The sequence below is a fragment of the Eubalaena glacialis genome, chromosome 10, assembly GCF_028564815.1.
Source record: "Eubalaena glacialis isolate mEubGla1 chromosome 10, mEubGla1.1.hap2.+ XY, whole genome shotgun sequence".
NCBI lineage: Eukaryota > Metazoa > Chordata > Mammalia > Artiodactyla > Balaenidae > Eubalaena > Eubalaena glacialis.
The window spans coordinates 120192840-120207557 of NC_083725.1; the positions used below are offsets into that span (position 1 = coordinate 120192840).

At 57.6% G+C, this 14718-nt stretch overlaps 1 protein-coding gene across 8 annotated transcripts in view; it reads left to right on the plus strand.

Annotated features, from left to right (window-relative positions):
- OSBPL5 (oxysterol binding protein like 5) overlaps window positions 1–14718 on the plus strand; it is a 71650-nt gene that overhangs the window by 35891 nt on the left and 21041 nt on the right. For 2 of the 8 annotated variants that reach the window (XM_061202246.1, XM_061202250.1), the window contains exons 2-6: window positions 4430–4586; window positions 5802–5884; window positions 12771–12851; window positions 13123–13224; window positions 14338–14541. In XM_061202246.1, coding sequence (XP_061058229.1) covers window positions 4451–4586; window positions 5802–5884; window positions 12771–12851; window positions 13123–13224; window positions 14338–14541 — 606 coding nt within the window. In that variant the 5' untranslated portion in view covers window positions 4430–4450. Of the gene's footprint in view, window positions 1–4429; window positions 4587–5801; window positions 5885–10089; window positions 10118–12770; window positions 12852–13031; window positions 13225–14337; window positions 14542–14718 lie in introns of those variants that run through there. The other 6 variants (XM_061202247.1, XM_061202248.1, XM_061202249.1 and 3 more) reach the window with 6 other exon arrangements.

The window sequence follows — 14718 nt, forward strand, 5'->3', positions numbered from 1 at the left end:
GGTCTTGGGTCTGAGCAGGGGCTGCAGTGGCTTCCCTGCTGAGCTCCAGGCCTGCACACCCCTCCACCGAGGCTTGGCCAGGGCTGGGCAGTCCCAGGCCACAGACACCCAGTGACCTTCTCCCCAACCGCCGCCCCTCCTCCTGCTTCCTGGCCTCCACTATGAGCTCCCCCTTAGGGGGCCCGGAGGTCTCTGGGCTGGGGCCCCCCTCTTGCTGAAACACCCGAGGCTCCTGCACAGGGATGTCAGGGCCCCTCACGCTCAGGCCCCCTCACGTGCTGTGTCGGGGACCGTCTCACCGTGTCAGGGTGCCCTTGGGCTCCTTCCTCCAGGCCCTGCAGTGTCCCCTCAGACACCTGGACTTCATGATAATAAGGACCAGGTGAAGCCACAGCCAAATGTCAAATCAGCCTCATTTATGGCAGCGGGGGAGGAATTTGGGCAACTGTAGGCCGAGGGCGAGCTGTGTACAGACAAGCATCACCTCAGTAACCAAGGGTAACGGAGGGGTGTTACTGTGGTCGGGGCACAGGCCAGCCGTCAGAGGTTGGGGAGGCCAGTGAGGGCAAGGCACATGGCGGCCCGAGACGGCTCAGGCGGGCAGAATCCAGGCTCCAAGGGCCCAGGGCTGGGCCCAGAGAGAGCGTGCCCTGAGCCCTTGGGCAGCTGGAGCCCAGGCTGGGACAGAGGGAGAGAGCTGCCCGTCGTGGGTGTGGTCCCTGGTTGCTGGCTCAGCCTGGGAGTCTATTTCCTCATCCACCTGTACTTCTTTCCCTCCCTCCATCCTCCCTCCATCCTCATGGACTGGCTCCCATCCTCACGGGTCTGTGCTCCTTGGGCTACGAGCCTTCGGCTTTCCCTGCGAGGTGCAGAGCAGCAGCCAAGGGCATGGTCAGCCCAGCATCAGGTTGGCGGTCCTCCCAGCTTGGAGCCTCCAAGGGTCCGCAGACCCGCTAGGTGCCGGATTCCTCCTGCCTCCTGCCGGTGCCTGGAGGGCAGGGCCTCAGTCCTCGGCTGCACCAGGCGTGGCAGGAGGCCTGGGACCGGAACCTCGCCAGGGTTACCGTGGAAATCGGCCCCCAAGCTAATGCTGGCCAGAGGTTCCTCCCGTAACCCTCGGAGAAGGAGGAACGAAGCCCAGGGGCGTTTGCTCTGCTGCCTTCATCCACCCCAGGCTCTGGGGTCCCCAAGCCCTGGAGTGGAGTGGCGCTCACGCCCGCTGCAAGTCCCTGCTTCCGGCCCTGGGGAGACGCAGCGAACGGGAGGGACAGTGCTGTCCCCTTTCCTGGAACTTGCATCCGGGGGTGGAAGAAAGTTGACACAGAAGAAGGAATGCAGGAGCGACAGTCCAGCAACTTGGACTGTTCCACGGGGATGTGGCATTGTGTGAGACAGAGGGGTGGCAACCTTCTGGGAAGTGACATTTGAGCGGAGAGTGGAATTTGAGAAGGACCCAGCCACACGGACGGACGGAGATGTGGGCGAGGGCGTTCGGGGGGGGGATGTCAGAGCAGAGGCCCCAGTGGGCACGAGCTCAATGTGTTCAAGGAACATAACGGGGGCCAGTGTGTCTGGGGCAAGTGGGTGACAGAGCCAGGCAGGGAATGAGGTGGGAGGAGCGGGCAGGGGTCCTGGATGGCCTGGAAAACAGGGACAAGGGGACAGAGGCCGGACTGTGTTTTAAATGCAGTGAGGAGCCTCTGGCGAGAGGGACCCTGGATTTAGCTCTGAAATGAACGAAGCAGCACCTCCCCCTCCTTGACCCCAAATGAGATAACAGACAGCAGCCAGGGGTGGGCATTGGGAAGACCGAGGGGCTGCGTGTACACCCTGAGGCCTTGCCGAAGGAGAGGGGCCACCTCGCTGTCCGAGTGGGTCAGAGGGGGGCCTTTGGGGGCCTGCGCCTGGTCTGGGGTGTCAGGACACAGAGGGGGTATCCACGGGTGCACGCCGGCACTGCACTCGGATTGGTGGGTGTCTGTTCTGGACCAGCTCTTCAGCCATTTGGATGTCACCTCTGATGTGTCTGATTATTGGGCAAATAGGAAGGAAGGGGGGACGGGAAATCAGGCTGCTCTGCTGATAAGAGAGATTCACGGAGGAGGGAGGGAGGAGAGTTTGGATGGATGGATGGATCGATGGATCGATGGATCGATGGATCGATGGATGGATGGTTAAATGATTGAATGTTTGGGTGGATGGATGGATGGCTAGGAGGTTAGATGGATGGACAGATAGGCAGGTGGGAAGATGGGTGGATGGACGGCTGGATGGATGGATGGAAAGGAGGGAGGGAAGGTGGAAGGGAGGATGGTATATATGAGCAGATGGTGGGGCTCACAGACTAATGAGTCCCACTGGTCGCTGGTTGTTAGCTGTGTTGGGGGAGAATAAAGGCAGCCAGTGACCTCTGTGCCCTCCCCACCCTGCCCTGGTAGAGCCGGGGCACATGGCCAGATGGGAGAGCTGAGATGTGTGGGCAGGAGCCCCTCTCCCTGCCCCAAGTTTGCAAGACTCAACCCCTAAGAGACATGCAGCTCCAGGTGAGGGAGGCCTACCTGTGTCATCCCTCATCACGTGTCCTGGGGCCCCCAGGGCAGGAGCAGGTCTGACTCACCTTGGCTGCCAGCCGGGTGCTTGGAAGATCTCAGCTACATGAGTAAGAAGGCGGCCGACCTCCTCTCAGGTGCTGGCTCCCTGGCCTGAGACATACCTGGGGAGTCAGTGAGTGACCACGGGGACTCTGCAAGCAGGGGCTGGGCTTCCAGACGCCCGCCCCCTCCTCCCCTGCAGTGGGATTGCTAGAAGCTAAGCTGAACTGGTGAGAGGGGGGACTCGGGCCAGGATCGAGAATCAGCCTACTTGACCCAAGCACAGCCGTCGCCAATTAATAGCTGTGCGACCTGGGGCCAAAACTCCCAACCTCTCTGAAACCAGTTTCCCCATCTGTGAAATGGCAGAGGTAACAAGCTTAGCCGGGTGACACGGTAGTGATTAGAAAGGGAGGGGCCCCTGGGCCCACTGCAGCCTTGGAGCCCCCCTACTCTGACCCCTGGACAGGGAGCACAGAGGAGTTTCTGGGGCTGCCGACGGAACCCTGGGCCACCCTGCCCACTCCTGAAGCCCCGCCCAGGTCCACTCGCCCACCTGTCACAGCAGGAAAGGCTCTGTGTGTCTGCTGCCCCGCCCAGGAAGGCCCAGGGCCAGGGGAGAAAGCTGAGACTTTGTCCCGGGCTTGGCAGGAGGCCACTGGCCCACCCGGGAGGTGGCAGGAGGCACCCCTGGGCCTGGAGAAATCGGTCACTGGGCCTTTATGCAGCACGTCCTCAGGGAGTGGAAAGAGCCCAGGATTCATAGCCGGAGTTCCTGCTCTGCCAACATCTGCCAGGCCGTGACCACAAGGCTAGGCCATCAGCTCTTGGAGCCATGATTTTCTCATCCACAAAATGGGCTGACATCGGTGGCGCGGTACCGTCCACTGGGAGCTGCTTGCCCCGGCCCCACTCGGGGTGGGGCTGCAAGGGGGCAGGAGACAGAGGGAGCTGCCTCTTTCCTGATCTGGGCAGACCGGGGCAGTGGCAGGGCTTGGGAGGGCACGGCAGGCACCTGAAGGACTGGCCATCGGGCTCCCCCGGGGCTGCTGCTTCTGTTGGGACCGGACGCTGGTTTGGGCAGTGCTGTGAAGCAGGAAGGTGATGTCTTGAGCGGAGCGTGGATTCGGGTGCACCTCACCGTAAGCACACCTGCACTTCCTCTCCGAGTTAAGGTGCTTTGGGTGCAGGTATCAGAAACCCAGCCGAGGAGCTGAAGCAGGGGAGGGCAGGAGGCGGGGTCTCGAGGTGTCCTTAGGCGGGATGGGCAGGCCAGGTTCAGGGACGGCCCCAGCCTCCTGCCAGGTCCCCCGAGAGCTCTGTGGCCGCCTGTCTGGCCTGCCTGCGTCCCCCTCTCTGGGCAGCTCTTGGCCCCCTCCCCCGCATGCACGGAGCTCCATCCCCTAGCGGGGGAAGTCTGGTGGCCCGGCATGGGTCAGGGGCCCACCTCAGCTCCACTTCACCATGTCCAGGGTCCAACAGAGCCGACTTAGTGCCGGACCGGGGGGGCAGAGGGTCCTGCCACACCTGTGACAGCCAAACTTCCAGCGGGGCTGGTCCGGGCCTGGCTTCTGACATGGGCCCTGGAAAGCCTGAGCTTGGCCGTGCAGCCTTCCCTGGGTGACCCGCAGGCCCCTCGGGCCCTCGTCCCATTTCTGAGACGTCCCCTGAGTGGGGACCTGACTGTAAGACACGGTGGCCCCGGCCACTCGGCCCTGTCTCTCCGGCGTGTCTCTGGTCCCCTTGCCGGGGCGGTTGGAGGATGCCCACCTCCAGGCCCCAGGCTGCCCCAGCCTCGGTGTGAGGCGTGACCAGTGCTCTCCCCTCCTTCTTTCCAGAAGCCCCCCAGCACCCACGCCATGAAGGAGGAGGCCTTCCTGCGACGACGCTTCTCCCTGTGCCCGCCCTCCTCCACCCCTCAGAAAGTCGACCCCCGGAAACTCGGCCGCACCCTGCTCTTGGGTGGAGAGAATGAGCTCGACCCTCTGGGTCCAGGTCAGCGTCCACACGGGAACCCGGTCACCTGGCACGTGGGCCACGGGCAGGGACAGCTGCCGAGCCTGGGCCCTCCTCAGCTTCGAGGCCCAGCTGTGTGGCCTCAGGCAGGTCCCTTTCCCTCTCTGTGCCGTCGGCCTTGCTGTGCTCACACCCCAGCCCCTGGTGCCTCCGGGTCAGGATGGTTCTCCCCTAGTCATTGCTCCTCCACTTCCTGCAGGGACCTGGCCATAAACCACCAGCCACAGGGAGCGGGCGGGAGTGGCCGTCGGGCGGCCTCAGGCCTCCTCTGAGACCATCACCGTCTTCTTCCTGCCCGTGAACCTGAGCTTTAGAAACCCGCTTCAAAACAAACGGAGCTATATGGAATCTAAAAAAAAAAAAATGGTTCTGAAAAACCTAGGGGCAGGACAGGAATAAAGATGCAGACGTAGAGAATGGACTTGAGGACACGGGGAGGGGGAAGGATAAGCTGGGACGAAGTGAGAGAGTGGCATGGACATAAATACACTACCAAGTGTAAAATAGATAACTAGTGGGAAGCAGCCGCATAGCACAGGGAGCATCTAGAGGGGTGGGATAGGGAGGGTGGGAGGGAGATGCAAGAGGGAGGAGATAGGGGATGTATGTATATGTATAGCTGATTTACTTCGTGATACAGCAGAAATTAATACACCATTGTAAAGCAATTACACTCCAATAATGATGTTTAAAAAAAAAAAAAACGGAGCCAGGCATGGGCAGCCGCTCCCCCCAGGGTCGAATCCAGACCCCTCACGCCCCCCTCCCTCCCCTCAAGCAAGCTGGAGAGGAAGCCTGCCGGGAGGGGCGCGGGGACAGTGTCCGGCCACCTCCCTCCGAGAGCCCAGCACTGGGGAGCAATGGAATTCCAGCCAGCGGATTTGGGGCGTGGGGGGAAGCCAGGCGAGGTCTGGGTACCCTGAACTGAAAACAAGGGGCCTGTCTTACAGACCCCAGAGGACGTGCCACACCAGCGCCCAGGGCACCCGGGCTCCTCCCCGCGGTGACACCCCTTCATGACGCTGGCTGGTGTTGATTAGCTCTCTGGTCCCGCAGCCAACGCCTGGGCTGGCTTCCTGCCCCGCCCAGGCCAGCCGAGCGGGTGCCCGTGCCTCGCCTGCCACACACTGGGCAGCGGCGGAGGGGCTGCCCGGCAGCCATGCCCCGGTCCTCATGCCGGCCACTCTCTTGCAGGGAAGGACATGGAGCCCAACAGCCCATCGCCGCCCAGGGATGAAGGGCCCCCGACCCCAGGCTCTGCCACGAAGGTGCCACCGGTAGGAGCCCGGCTGTGGGAGGACCCAAGGCAGGGAGCCTGCCCTGGGGACGATGGGAAGTGGCTGGAGGGAGGGGGCAGCAGGGCCGCCGGCCGAACCCAGCATTCCCAGCCCTTGGCTCTGAATCAGGGAGGCTGCTGGAGCCGGGGACGGAGTCACAGAGCTTGTGAGTTGTTTATCAAAGCCACCTTCTTGAGTAACACAGGTCGGGGATGCAGGGCCCGGAGAAGGCTGGGGCTGCCAGGGGGCCTCAGGGACAGAAAATCATGGTAAAAGGAGGCCCCGGGCTCTTCTGTCATAGGGAACCCGCCCAGTATGAGCGCATCCTCCCTCTGCCTTTGTCTGTGCTGTGGCCTCCACCCGTGCACCCTCTCCAGGGCAACGCTGAGTTCGGGGAAAGGGCACGCGCACACACAGATACACACACAAATGCACATACAGATACACAGATGTACATACACACACAGATACACAGATACACACAAATACACACACACACATAGATACACACAAATGCACATACAGACACACACACAGATACACAAATGCACATACAGATACACAGATATACATACACACACAGATACACACACACACATAGATACACACAAATGCACATACAGACACACACACAGATACACACACAAATGCACATACAGATACACAGATGTACATACACACACAGATACACAGATACACACAAATACACACACACACATAGATACACACAAATGCACATACAGACACACACACAGATACACACACAAATGCACATACAGATACACAGATATACATACACACACAGATACACACACACACATAGATACACACAAATGCACATACAGACACACAGATACACACACAAATGCACATACAGATACACAGATGTACATACACACACAGATACACATACACACACAGATACACACAAATACACACACACAGATACACACACACATAGATACACACAAATGCACATACAGACACACACACAGATACACACACAAATGCACATACAGATACACAGATGTACATACACACACAGATACACATACACACACAGATACACACAAATACACACAGATACACACACACATAGATACACACAAATGCACATACAGACACACACACAGATACACACACAAATGCACATACAGATACACAGATATACATACACACACAGATACACATACACAGACACACACAAATGCACATACAGACACACACAGATACACATACACACATAGATACACACACACAAATGCACATACAGACACACACAGATGCACACACAGATGCACATACAGACACACACAGATATACATACAGATGTACACACACACAAATGCACGTACAGACACACACACAGATACACATACACACATAGATACACACACATAAATGCACATACAGACACACACAGAGATACACACAGATGTACACACAGATGCACAACATACATGCACACACACATGTACACATGCATAATACACACACAGATGCACATACACACAGATGCACACACATATACACATACACAGATACACACACAGATGCACACATATACGCACAGATATACACACACAGATGCACGCACAGATACACACACACACACACACACACACACACACACATCCCACGTGCTCCCCAGCCCAGCGCCTCTCAGCTGGGGCCCAGCCGTGCACCTCCAGGCAGAAGCTCTGGTCCAGGGAGGGTGTGGGGCCCCAGATACAGGTGCCAGGTTGTAGACACGCCCTTCCTTCCCCCGAGGGCCTCAGGCCAGGGAAGCCACGGCCCCTGGATTGGAGGCCCCGGTTCTGGTGGTGCGGCTGGGGGGCTAGGGGCACATAGAGGCCAGTTCTCCCCACGCTGGCTGCCCCGCGAGACCCAGAGTGACAACTGCCTCGCTCCTTTGGGACCCCACGCCCTCCTCTGTCAAACAAGGGGTGTGTGGCAGTCCTCACGGTCTTCCCTGTGTCCGCTTCCGGCAAGGAAGAAACCGGACCTTTCGTGGGTCCCCCCTCAGCCATCATTTCCCCCCCTCGGTCCCCAGGGCTGCCGGCTGCTGGGAGGGCAGTTGGAGTGCCTGCATTTGTGTGTGTGGAATTTTTTTAATTAAAAATTTTGTTTTAGATTACAGTAAAATACACATAACAAAATTTACCATCCTAACCATTTTTAAGTCTACAGTTTAAGTACATTCACATTATTATGTCACCATCACCACCATCCATCCAGAGAACTTTTTCATCTTATAAAACTGACACTCTGTCCCCATTAAACACTCACTTCCCACCCCTCCCCCAGCTCTGGTCCCCCGCCGTCCTACTTTCTGTCTCTATCAATGTGATGACTCTAGGGACCTCCTATGAGTGGAATCACATAGTATTTGTCCTTTTGTGTCTGGCTTATTTCACTTACTATAATGTCCTCATGGTCATCCAGGTTGTAGCTGGGTCGGAATTTTCTTCCTTTTTAAGGCTGAATAGTATTCCATTGTGTGGCTGGACCATACTTTGTTTATCCAGTCATCTGTCTACGGACACATTTATTTTTCTGAGACACAGATTTATTTCATGAAAACATGGTTCTTCCTTCTACAACCCAATAAAACATTAAACCCAATAAAACCACAGCAAATGTTGTCAGGAACACTCAGTTCAAATTTCAGATTTCGCCCATTCAGAAATGATGTCTGGGCATCCTCTCTGGGCAAGGCCCACACCGCTGTAGGTGCTGGGGATGGAGTCGTTGGATAAAACAAAGTCCCTCTCTCCTGGAGCTTATGTTCTAGAGGGAAGACAGGCACCAGACAAAACAAGTAAAGTCTAGAACATGTCAGAGGCTGAGGGAGGAAAGAAAGGACAGCTCTGGACACCCCCAGGTTCTTTTTTTTTTAACAATTTTTTTAAATGTATTTATTTATTTATTTTTGGCTGCATTGGGTCTTCGTTGCTGCGCGCGGGCTTTCTCTAGTTGCGGCGAGCGGGGGCTCCTCTTGCTGCGGTGCGCGGGCTTCTCATTGCGGTGGCTTCTCTTGTGTGCAGCACGGGCTCTAGGTGCGCGGGCTTCAGTAGTTGTGGCTCATGGGCTCAGTTGTTGTGGCTCGCGGGCTCTAGAGCCCAGGCTCAGTAGTTGTGGCGCACAGGCTTAGTTGCTCCGCGGCATGTGGGATCTTCCCAGACCAGGGCTCGAACCTGTGTCCCCTGCATTGGCAGGCGGATTCTTAACCACTGCACCACCAGGGCAGCCCACCCCCCAGAATCTTAAGAGCGACTTGAGACTGTTCTAAAAGGCACAGCTTGGGGAAAGATACAAACTCTAATATATATGAGATAAATATAAAGTATTTAATATATTAATATTAGATATCATATACAATATAATATAGCATAATACAGTATAATATCATGTAGTGTATAGTAACGTATCAGATATGTAATATACAAGCAGTTCTTTATGTATATACACACGCATATGTGTATATATATTATATAGTTTTTCCATGAGATAAAAATCAAATAACACAAAATTAACCACTTTTGATGAACAATTCAGTGACATTTAGTGCATTCACAATATTGTGCAGCCATCACCTCTGTCTAGTTTCCATCACCCCAAACAGACACCCTCTTAGCAGCCATCCCTGCAGCCAGCACTCTGCTTTACCTCTCTACGGATTTGCCTATTCTGGACATTTCATATAAACGGAGCCATGCGATGTGTGGGGTTTTGTGCCAGGCTTCTCTCCCTGAGCCCCATCCAGGCTGTGGCAGGTGTCAGTGCCCCTAGATGGATGGACCACAGTCGGCTTGTCCACTCATCAGTGGGGGGGACATTTGGGCCGTTTCCACTTTTCCGCTGTTGGGAACACAGCTGCTACGAACATGCGTGTACAAGTATCTGAGTCCCTGTTTTCAGTTCTTTGGGTTTATATCTCAGAGTGGAATTGCTGGGCCATCATGGTAACTCTGTGGCAAGATGGAATTTTAGAAAATTCTATAGTTGACTTTTGGGGGAAGTGCCGAACTGTTTTCCACAGTGGCTGCCCGTTTTACTTTACAAGCCCCACTGGCAGAGTAAGGGTTCCCGTTTCTCACATCCTCAACAACACTTGTTTCTGTTCTTTTTTAAACCCAGTAGGTGTGAAGTGATGTCTCAGTGTGGTTTTGATTTGCATTTCCCTGATGCCTGATGGCGATGAGCATCTCTTCGCTTTCTTATTGACCTTTTGTAAGTCTTCTCTGGAGAAACGTCTCTCCAAGTCCTTTGCCCGTCTTTGAATCAGGCTGTTGTTGCCTTTTAGTTGCTGAGTTGTAAGAGTTCTTTCTATATTCTGGACACTAGAGCCTTGTAAGCTATACGATTGCAAAAGCTTTCTCCCATTCTGTAGGTCGTTCTAAATCACTTTTTTAAAGGAATTTTTACGTTTTTGGTCAGACTCCCGCGTTCATGGTTCTGAGCAGCGTGCCTCACTCCTGGGGGTGCTGCGTTATCGCCCCGCTGTGCCTTGAGGTTCAGTGGCCCTCGGGAACGAGCAGGAGGGGCTGGTGGGCCTGGGCGGCGTCCCCAGCATGGCTCTAGGATGGAGGAGTAGGGGCATTGTCTGCAGCACTAGGCAGGGGCCGCAGTGACCCGGCCCAGTGGGCCTGGGGCGGCCCAGGAGCAGAGGGTCGCAGGGCACAGGCGCCCCATCCCGTCCACCCCCCAGCCCCGCTGTCCCCAATCGCACCTCTCTCTTCCTCTGTTGCCCCAAACAAGCTCCTTTCAGCCGCATCTGGTGGAAAGCTGGGCGGCAGGGAATTGGCGGAGGGTTCATTCATTCATTCATTCATTCATTCATTCATCCAAGATGCTCACCGAGCTCCCAGCTGCTGGTGCCAAGGGGATGCTGGGATGAAACCAAGCCCAGTGGAGCTCTCGACAGCAAGCAGAAACGTGTGTGTGGCTGTAATTGCAGGAGATGCTCAGCCGGCCAGGGGTGGCTGGTGTCATCAGGGTCTGACGCCAGCAGGGTGGGCAGAGCCGTCTTCCTCCCGGGGAAGCAGCTCAGCGGGGCCTGAGGAAGGAGCAGGGGTGGCTCAGCAACAGGGAAGAGCATTCAGGCTGGGGGAACAGCATGTGCTAAGGAAGCTGGGGACACCAGGCGCAAGAATCCCAGCTGCCCGGGAGCTGGAGGGTCAGCCTAGCCCCCAGAGGCCTGTCACCCGGGCTCCTTCTCACCACTCCCGCTTCAACTCAGAGGCTGCTTCTAGAGCAGAATCCCCCAGGCGCCTCGCCCCATGTCCCTGTCTTCCTGGGATCCCGAATGTCCCCACTTGTCTCAGAGAGTGCACTCAGAGTGAGACTGCCCGAGTTCAGCCCCAGCTCGGCCCCTCGCGAGCTGTGTGACCTCTGGCAGGTCCTGAACCTCTCTGTGCCACAGCCTCCTCACCTGCAGGGCGTGGGTCGCAAGAACGACTGAAGCTGCGATGGTTCCCGTGCACACACATGCTCTCCAACCCCCTCTCTCACCCCCCTGTTCCCTGGGGGTGGCCTGTCCCTCTGTTCTAACCCCAGCACCCGAGGCCATGCCTGGCACGTAGTGCCGTGGGGACAGCCGGTCCCCGGGACAGTTCCGGCCACAGCCCTGCCCCTGGCTCTGCAGCCTCGGGGGTCACTGCATCTCTCTGTGCCTCAGTTTCCTCATCCATCGGATGGGGGTAGTAACTGGGCCCGCCTCCTGGGTGGTCGTGAGAAGTAGGTGAGCAAAGGCAGTAAAGACCTGAGAGGACCTGGCGATGGCGGAGTGGTCAAGAGCGTTGCCGAGGCTGCTCACCTCGTGCAGGGAGGGAGCCGAGGGCCGTTGGCCTCTAGTCCTGCGGGCCTCCCTCCCTTGCCCGGAGGCTCGGGGTGGAGGCACTCAGCCCAGAGGACGAGCAGGGCAGGCAGATTTCTGCAAAGGACCAGAAAGGGAACGTTTTAAGCCCGGCGGCCACACGAGCTCTGTCGCAAGAACTTGCCACGGCCGTTAGAGCCAATGCAGCCACGACAGCACGCCAACAGTGGGCGTGTCCGGTGCCACGATAACCTGATTGGTCGATGCGGAAATCTGAATTTCATCATTTTCACATCTCGCGTTGATTTTTTTTTCCCCATCCCCTTAAAAATGTAAAACCTGGGACTTCCCTGGCGGTCCAGTGGTTAGGACTCTGGGCTTCCACTGCAGGGGGCGTGGGTTCAATCCCCGGTCTGGGAACTAAGATTCGGCAAGCCGCGCAGCATGGCCAAAAAAAAAAAAAAAATGTAAACCCCATTCTGGGCTCGCAGGCTCCACAGAAGCAGGCCCATAACCTTTAGTCCTGGCTTTTTCTCCCCACTTCTCCACCCCGGCCTCCATTTCCCCGTCTGTTAAAGGACCGAGGCCCCATCTGCTCCCAGATCCCTGGATGCAGCTGCCCGGTGGGCCTGGCCGGCTGCGCCTCCTCCCTGCAACCACCGGGGGGCTCGGGAGAGGGCCTGGGCATTGCCCCACCCAGCAGCTGCTGTCAGGGCACTAGGGATGGGGGTCCCCACCGCACACGTGCGCCCTCCCTGACCGGAGGCTGGGCGCCAGGTGGTGGCTAAGATGGACGCCTCCTGGGCCCCACGGGGAGGGTCATTGCCATGTGCCCAGTGCAGGCCCCCAGGGAAGGGGTCCGCCGCAGACACGCCCCCGGTGAGCCACCCCAGCTCGTGTTCACGTGCTCACCTCATGAGGCCTGTTCATCCCCCCGGGGCAGGGAGGGGGAGGGACGCCTTTCTCCCACCTCCTGCTTCCTGCGCCCCGGCACCACCCCCTCACCCCCTCACCCCCGCACACCTGTCTTCTTCTCCCCTCCTCCAACAACTTGAGTCTCTCTTGCAGGCGGAATACAGGCTGTGCAATGGGTCCGACAGGGAATGTGTGTCCCCGACAGCCAAGGTCACCAAGAAGGAAGCTCTCAAGGTGGGCCCAGGCCTGGGGAGGGGGCACGGTGTGTCATTTGTTGGATGAATGGGCACCCCAGCCAGTGAGGCCACACCTCCACCCCAGCCTGCCAAAGGGAGGGGGACAGACTGCACCCTGGCCACCTCCACACCCCCTCTACCTGTCCTCTCCCTGCCCCCCTCTTCGTCCCCTGGCTAGACGGTGGAGGCCCTCACGAGTAGAAGGCCCCCCGGGGAGGGCCAGCCCAGGGCCTTCTCCCCTGACCTACCTGCGGGTGCCCTGGGCCCAGGCACAGAAGGAGAGCTACCGCCAGGAGAAGAAGCGCGCCACCAAGCAGCTGCTCAGCGCCCTGACAGACCCCAGCGTAGTCATCATGGCCGACAGCCTGAAGGTGAGCACGTGTGTTTTCCAGCATTGGCCAGGCTCCCTCGGGAGGCCTCCCCCAGGGACAGTGCAGGGTCGCCGGCCACTCGGGACACGGTTAGGCATGCTGGCTGCTGCAAATTGTATGTGTCCGGGGGCTGCCCTGACGAATGACCACAAGCTGGTGGCTTATAACAACCAAAGATGATTCCCAGGTCCAGAGGCCAAAGTCCAAAACCAAGGTCCTGGCAGGGCCAGGCTCCTTCCCAAGGCTCTAAAGGAGGGTTCTTCCTGCCTCTCCCAGCTTGAGGGCCCCAGGCATCCCTGGACTTGTGGCCGCGTCCCTCCAGCCTCTGCTTCTGTGGTCACCTGGCCTCCTCCTGTGTCTGTGTCCTGTTCTCCTCTTATAAGGACACAGTCATTGGGCCAGGGCCCACCCTGCTCCAGTGCAGCCTCATCTTCACTTGGTCACATCTGCAGAGACCCTATTTCTAATTAAGGTGGGGGGCCCTGACCTGCTGGCGGGGGTCCCAGAGTGCCCATAGAGTCCCCTGCTGGGATACAGGAGGGAGGTGAAACTCGGGCTTTGGGAGGAAGGACCGGGGTTGGGGTCAGAGGTCTGTGTTCAGACCTCACTGAGGCAGCGAGAGATTCCCTCAGCTCCCAAGCTTCGGTTTCCCCCTCCGTACAGAGGGCGTAAAGCTGCCGAATCCCGGGGCTGCCACGAGGGGCAGAGGAGACAAGGGGACCAGGGAGCCTGGGCGTCTACAGAGCCCTGGGCCCACGTGGCTCCTTTTTTCTGCTCCACAAAATTATGAATAAAAAATTAAGTACAAAAGTGAATATTTAGGATGAGAAAAGAGATGATCACAGGTTTCAAAATCACAAAGCTGACAGTTGCAACAGTCATGTCCGATTGCCCCCAGGGCCCTGGCAGGGCCTTGAACTTGAGCTCCCTGAACTTCACCAGTAAATCTGGCTACAGTATCTTCCTTTGGATTCACCATCATTCAGAGTTCCTGTTAAATCCTAAAAGAGAACTCTGCCCGGAGCCCAAAGCCCTGTGTATCTGCCCCTCCCCCAGCCGTCCAGATGCCCCTGGGTCCCGGGCAGGCATGGACGGCAGCGCCCCTCCCCCCAGATCCGCGGGACCCTGAAGAGTTGGACCAAACTGTGGTGCGTGCTGAAGCCAGGGGTGCTGCTCATCTACAAGACGCCCAAGGTGGGCCAGTGGGTGGGCACGGTCCTGCTGCACTGCTGCGAGCTCATTGAGAGGCCCTCCAAGAAGGACGGCTTCTGCTTCAAGCTCTTCCACCCACTGGACCAGTCCGTCTGGGCCGTGAAGGTACCGCAGTGCGAGCCCTGGGGCTCGGGAGGGCCAGGCAAGGAGAGAGCCCCCGGGGGCAGGTGGCTGTGTGGGAGGAGAGCACAGATGGGCAGTCAGGAGGCTCATCCTGGGGCCCCAGCGGCACGGAGTCCAGAAATGGGCTGACAGTTCCAAGGGTTAAGTCACTCAGTGGCC